This window comes from Crocodylus siamensis, chromosome 1, assembly GCF_052110815.1.
Source record: "Crocodylus siamensis isolate JL-2025a chromosome 1, ASM5211081v1, whole genome shotgun sequence".
Taxonomy (NCBI): domain Eukaryota; kingdom Metazoa; phylum Chordata; order Crocodylia; family Crocodylidae; genus Crocodylus; species Crocodylus siamensis.
Window position 1 is genome coordinate 85671826 of NC_143395.1, and position 7432 is coordinate 85679257.

The window sequence follows — 7432 nt, forward strand, 5'->3', positions numbered from 1 at the left end:
GCTCCAGGCGCGGAACGCTGCGCGCGCGCCCGCCCGCCCGCCCGCCGTGCCGTCACTGGGCCCCCAACGCCCGCGGGGCGGTCCCGGCCCCGGCCCCGGCGCCAGGCGGCGGCGGGCGCTGGCCGCCCTGGGGCCGCTGACCTTCCCGCGGGAGCGGGCTCGCCACGCCGCCGCCTACCTGCCGCCGGGCTGGGCGAGGGGCGCCTGCTGCTTCGCGACTCCGCTCCGACTGCAAGAGCGCTCACACGACGCCTCCCCCGCCTGGCAACCGAGAGGCAGCGCCGGGTCCCGCAGGCTCCGGGGCCGCCCCCGCCAAACTTTCCCGGCCGCCGGGCACCTGCTCCGCTGCGCCGCCGCCACTTCGGGAAAGCCTGGCCCGCCGCTCGCACGGAAATGGGCACGGAGCCGGCGGGCGGCTGCGGGCGGCGCCGCCCCGAGCGCGCAGGCGCTTCCTGCGGGGCCCGGCGCGGCCAGACGGCGGAGACACTGAGGGCGCGGGGAAAGAGACGGTTCGCGGGCGGCTGCCCAGCGCTGCTCGTCCCCTGTCCAAAGAGCTCACTTCAGACTCTTTGGATGTAGCAGCCGGGTCCAGCAGACTTGGATCCCTGAACCGCCCAAACTTCAAGTCAGCGTTAGCCTTGTTACAGAGGCAGCGCTGAGGGGCCTCACTTGAGTTGTGGCCCGCTGTCACCCCCCCCCCCTTCCTTCTAAGCTCATTCCCCAGGTGTTAACAACCTGGTGGCCCTTTTTTAATAGGCTTCATGTTCTGCTAGAGAAGCCAGGATTTCTGTTCCAGCTCCTGGGTGCTCCAGCTCCTGTTTCACAGCCCTGCAGACTGGTTTTAACTCGAGTTAAAAAACCTTACCTCAAAGGTGGAAATGTGACTTCTGGGGAAGAGAGACTCCAGAGTGGAAATAACTTCCAAGTGAACCGCTGGAGGCACCTGTGGGGATGCTCAGAAAGGCTAGATTGACTTCTGTGAATCTAAAAAAGCAGTTGTTCATTTCATTCTAATGACTACAGGACTAAAGAAGTGACAGATTTTACTTAATAATGTTGCTTTTTTTTAGTATGTGCCCTGATACAGCGAATAAAGGCACATTTCCAGTAAAGAGAGAGAGAAAGAGACAGACTGTTTCTGCTTCAGTCCCAAACTGGATAGCACAGCGCTAGGCCTCTAACATTATTAATTAAGATTTTAGTTTCTTTTTAACTGGAGAAAAATGTGCATTACGTTTTATGTGCTGATACACCACACCACCTGTATCTCCCCTTTCCCAAATCCTAGGTCTTCCCGTGAACATATCAACCCTCTTTTTCTACATGTGTCTCTCTAGGTAGAACAGTAGTTTCAAGCTTTTTAGACCTAAGGTACTCCTCTCTGGACTCCAGGCAGCCCTGAGAAAATGCCAGCTCTTAGCTTTCACTCATTTGTTGACTGCCAAGAAATAATAGAGCAATTTTTCTGTTGCCAAGACCTCAGAAAGACTGTAAGAGATCAGAAATAGTTTTAATGCTATGGATTCGTGTTTGAAATCTCTGCATTTATCGTGAGTGACATTTACACACCTAATAGTGCTAACGCTTCATGGCAACTCTGGCACCCTTGAAAGGATCTCAAGGCACTCTAGCATGCTGCAGCACTCTGGTTGAGAATCACAGGCTTAGCCAAAGAGCTCATTTCATAAACTCTTTTAATTTAGAAATGATATAAAATATCAATCCTCTTTTTCTGCATGTTTCTATCTAGGCACTAAAATATGTTCCTTAATAATGCAAGAGATACTAGGTGAGTATCTCTTGCCTTTTTAAAGCACAAAACCCTAACAAGAATTATATTTCCATTATGCTGCCACCTGAAGTTATATTCTCTGGAACTATTCATTTCTAAATAAACAAAAATCTAATTTCCTTTTTTTTCCCCCCAGATTAACCAGCATGTATATTCCCTTTGAAATGCACCGCAAACATTTTATCTTGCTGTATTACATGATTGTGGTGTCTCTATTTATACATATTCTTTAATGATCTCATTTCAGAACAAATGTCTCACATAAAATATAATTAAAAGTGTTATTCCTGAGTTGGACATATCTCTTTTAGTATGGTAACCATAAATTCATTCTTTCTTGCCTTTTTACGCTTTGGAGACATGTATTTTAGTAATTAAAGTAGACAGGCTTGTAATTCCAAGTTACTACCAAAGTAAGATAATAGAATACTAAATGCACAGGCACTGCAGATGCAAATGCGCAGTTAGCTATGACTATGAGTTATGCCATTGTAAATATCATGTCTGGGGAGTCTCAGTTCTTTCTACTGTGTAATATATATTGGCCAGCTGTGAGGATCAAGGCTTAATTTGGCAAGTTACAACATGGGGTCAGACTGCTATGCTTACATGAAGAAAGAAAGAGAAGGAACACATTCATCTATCATGAATATTAAATTGTAGAATCAGGTCTTATGTCAACAACATTTTGGTCCATTTTCCCTGGCTGCTTCATTTTATTAGATCTAAAATCCAAATTTGTCAGGGAAAAGGTCACGTGAACTTTTTAAGTAATTTTCCTAAAATCTGAAGAGCAAATTGCTGGAATGATGATTCAATGGCAGTCATACGTTACATAAATCCAAAACCAAGATGCTTGACTATAGTCCTTACTTTCTTGCCTGGAAAAAATGTGCATGTCTTGTAAGTCTACTGAGGCTTTTATAATTTCTTAATGACTTAGAAACATTCAGAGTGCCTTTTTAAATACCAACTTTTAGATTTCCTTTGTATTCGTCATTTTAGGAAGACCATTTATTTGGGAGATTTCTACATGATTAAGTAAGGTTGTGTGCAGGCTTATCTTGTTTGGTTCTTTTTATGTTTATGGAGCTGAAGGTCTCTAATCACTGGTTCAAATTCATCTCCATTTGCATTAAGGATTAATCATCCCATTATGTTTATTTTTCATTGGGCTGGTAGCAGATGGGATAGACAAAAGAAGAGAATTTCTGAAGTTTCTATTTTTGTCTAATTAAGGTCTCTATAAAAATTCAATCATTCATGTAATTAATATAACTGATATAGAGAACTGACCTTGGGAAAAGGAATAAATAAATAAATATATTGAAAGATGAAGTCTTATTTACTGCTGTGATTATTAATGGTTTTCTTGTTAATTAAGAATGATCATTATTGTTGATCACGCAAGGAAGTTTGGTGCATTTCATAAGATACTTTTTAAATTGCACTTTTAAAAGCAACTGCCAACGTGCTATAATTTATCCTACAAATATGGATCACCAAAGCCCCGGCAGACATTCACTTATATGTGCCATGGGATTTGATCCTCAGTCCTAACAACACTGTCTCCCACCATGCCACATGTGTATGGCAGGAAGTGAGATTTTGGGGTCAGGGATCAGATCACAATAGCACCCTACTTGCCAGTACAGGAAGAGTTTGGGATTATGATTCCAGGTTCCCCCTGCACTGGAAAGTTAACAGCCAGATACTCACAAGTCCAGAGCCTGTGCTTGTTCTACAATAGAGATCATGCCTAATTAACAAGAAAATCATTAATACATCCATAACTTAGCTGGTTGTCAGCCCCAATGGGGACCACACTAGGGCCAGTTCCAGACCCTAATGAGGTCTCCAGCCTGAGCTGAGAAGCAGCTGATAGTTGGCACAGCCACAGGTTCAATTTGAAGTGCTATCAAACCAGCCATAAAATTGTTCTACATTGTATGCAGAACAATTTTATGGCAGGTTTGCCATTTTATGGTGCCTTAAATTGGGTACACATATAACACCTTGTCATTTATGCCATGATTAACATGTTTATCATGGCATAAATGTAACTTGTAGCAGTAGCCCAAGGAACAGTTAGTTAAGAACAGTTACTATAACAATGCCTATTTTAATTCAGTCAGCTCCACAGGAAATATTCTGTAGCCATTCACCATTTTGGGATATTTTCAGACTACAAATACCCTTCTAAATTTAGCTCAGCTCAGTTGTAAATACACTCTCTGTGTTCTTAGCAGCTTACAATAGAGTACATGATGTGTATATTTAGTGTATTAGGGAAGAACACTTACAACTAACAAGTGGTTTCAAGTGATTTAAATAAGGCACAAAAATATGTAGAGAAGGGCACAGATTGCAGATCAGTAGTTTTCATAAATGGACTATGATTTTGTGTGCCTTAAGTTTGGGTTACCAAATTGAGGCACCTTAAAGGGGTTTGTTTTTCAGCGAGTACTAGGCATTTATCTGAAAATCTGTCCCTTTTGTGATATCGCAGGTTCAAAAAACTGAAAAATCACTTTTGAAAGTCTTGGCCTTTCAACTCCTTGGAAGACGATTTTTCTCAAGACTGATAAATATATATATGGCTATATATACAGCATATGTGAGAAAATAGTAGAATGGCAATATATTGCATAATAAGGCGAGGCTTACAGTGCCTAACATGCATTGAGTCAACTGGCTGAGTAAATAGACTCCTCTTGGATTAATTTCCTGTAAATCCTGTTTATTTTCTGTCCGCAGAAACACAGTTTTTAAAAAAGATCAAATGAAATAATAAATAAAAAACAAATTATGATCAGCATTATCTCATATATTAGTGATACAAAATATAAATGATACATTTAAGTTTAAAAATGTTGGACACTGAAAAGGGTGCAAAGGCAAGGCCTAATTGTTGGTTCCAAACTGCCTTAATTGCATTGTTCTGGCAGCACAAAGCAGCAATAATGCTGACTCAGGAGTCTACCCAGGAATTCAAGCAGGGTAGAGGGAATCCTCAAGTGGCATAGAGCCAGAGTTGTATTTTTATTATATTCTTTCCTTGCTAGCTGCTGGTATAGTGGTATTACTAGTTATGCTATTTCCATCTGCAAGAATAGCCCCTGGGAGAAAAAAGCCAATCAAGAGTATGTTAGATTTTGCTGGTACCAAAGGTAGATTTAACAGAATCCGCATGGACATATGAAATTGTCTCCTACAGTGAGGATAGCATCAATTCACAAGACAGTGTTCATTTACCACAATGATAGGCAAAGTGTAAGAGCAAAAACTTTAAAATGTCCATATCTACTACTCAGACTCCTTGCAGGGGTCAAGGAAATCTGATCATGCCATAAAATGTCAAAGCTATCTTCTTATGTATTTCTCAACAGCCTTTTCTGCAAATTAGAGAGCTGTAATTATTTTTAGTCTTTCAGTAGGGGGCTAAGAATTGCTCATTTAATAGATACCAATATCCTACTTTCTTCCCCTGTAGAAGTGTTAATGCTTTCCTTCAATTATAGGGACAAAAACTCAGTGATTGATTTCACTATTTAGAAGATAGTGTCATCTACTTCCTTATATCCACTAATTGGTTCTTTCCAATTCTGTTTTCCTTGGTTTAGCACAAACTAAATCACTCCTGTTTCTACTATCTCAGATACAAAATAATGGGCTTTCTTCCATCACTGCATACTGTAGGTGGCAGAAGTTATCAATACCTGTATTTATTTGGGAGAAGTTATTTTATATTTCCTTAGAATATCTTGAATGCTTAGTAAATCTCCACTGCATATTCCTTTTTCTTCTTTGCACAGTGCTCAGTCAATAAAATAGATTAAAAAAAAGCAGGGGAGAGTATTATAGTGACATTGATAAATTCTCTCTATATAAAGCTATCTATTTTTTCCTCTATGAATTCTATCCTTCAGTTTTTTAAGCAGTCTCAAGAGAGGGACATGAAAAGGCTATTAGAAAATTTGAATCCAAATTTTAAAAAGTCTCTACACATTCTTATATCAAAGGCTGACTTTTCCTACAGAAAAGAAAAAAAAATTATGTCATTGTGTATAACTCAAGAGAGAAGATTCAGGACTCTGCCCATGTAGTAAGCTATATTTTTTTGTTTGACTGATATCTATGAACAGGAAGAAAACATATAACAAGTCACATTACAATAATATGCAGCTAATATACCTAGGAGTCACTTTTACTCAAATTTCAGCAGCTTTGCCTCTTCTCTGCCAGGCTGTGACTATGTGCCAACAAACATGCATTTCAGTTTATATCAATGTGCACCTTCATTTTTAGTCAGCAGTACAATATGCAACTCTCCTGACTGCTACCAGAGAAAAATTCCTGATTAGGCTTCTCTAATGGACAGCTTGATTGTATATCCTCATAGAAAGTAAGCAGAGCTACTTAATTACTTTTTTATATAATTTTCTAAAGGCATCCCTTTGGGAGTTGAATCCAGTAATCTCACCAAGAAAAACTCTTGGAGTATTTTATGAAATCTCTCTACTAAGCTTAAGTGTGGAGAAAGATACTTTCTCTAAACCAGTGGTGGGCAAAATAGGGCCTGCGGGCCATATCCAGCCCACCAGCTAATTGGATCCAGCCCACAGGCAGGTACCCACCAATTAATTGTATCTGGCCGTGCAGGTGGCTGCCCATGCTGCATTCAGCATGGGGTGAAGTCCAGCCTAGGGCAGCACATACTATGTTCCCAGCCTCCCCCACTGGAGGGTGTCAGCCCCACCAGCAGATAGCTTCTGAGTAGGGTTGCTCCTGCCCAGGAAACTGCTGGGCTCCCCCAGCCTCTGGCAGCTCCTCTTCTTTTCCCTATTGCAGTGCTCTGGGCAGCAGATAGGGAAACGAAGCTGCAGCATTGAGGGGAGTGGCGTGGGCTCTGCCTGCAGCTCACTTTGGTCCGGTTTGTGCTGGGCAGGGGAGTGCATGGATGGAGGTGGGGGGCATGAAGGAGCTTGGGTGCTGCTCACAAAGCCCCATGGGGGAGGCACAGGACAGGCAGGAGGTGGGGGAGCAGCAGCAGAATCCAGTGCGCTTTTGGTGCAGCCCTGTCAGGCAGGCACATAACAGAAGCAGCAGCAATAGCAGCAGAAGCCAGCACTGGCCCAGCTGCAGCCCTGGGCAGGTGTGGGTCAGAAACCAAGAGAGCTGGTGATGTCAGGCTCAGCTTCCTGTCCCCCCACTCTCCTTTTGCAGGGGCTTCTGTTGCTGCCCACTGGTGGTAGCTGCTTCCCTGCCCTTTGCAGTGTGCTGTGAGCCAGACTGGCAGCTCCAATCCCCCTCTCCCCACCCTACCCCACCCCACATCCATGCCCACACACCTCCCCAACAGTGCCACGTACCCCACCCCTCAACCACACCCACATACACCCCACACCCACACATACATCCACACCCCCTTACACCCCCACACATTATCCCCACACACTATACCTACCCCATCACCCCCCCCACACACTTCTCTACACAATATACGAGCAACACCGCCCCCTGCCACCCTTCCCAAAAGGAGTACTTCCTGGGCCGGGGGAGAAACTTCCAGTGGCAAGTGTTAGGGGGCAGGACTCCTGGTCACAAGATGGCAACTAGGGGGGGCATATATCAAGGGAC

The 7432-nt window shown here is 43.4% G+C and overlaps 1 protein-coding gene across 1 annotated transcript in view; it reads right to left on the bottom strand.

Annotated features, from left to right (window-relative positions):
• Positions 1–1304, bottom strand: part of POPDC3 (popeye domain cAMP effector 3) — a 28399-nt gene extending 27095 nt beyond the window's left edge. Inside the window, exons 1-2 of the mRNA XM_090031306.1 lie at positions 1235–1304; positions 179–542 (exon numbers count right to left, since the gene is read on the bottom strand). Of these exons, the coding sequence (XP_089887432.1) occupies positions 179–542; positions 1235–1304 (434 nt within the window). The remainder of the gene's footprint in view (positions 1–178; positions 543–1234) is intronic.
• Positions 1305–7432: the final 6128 nt, after the last annotated feature.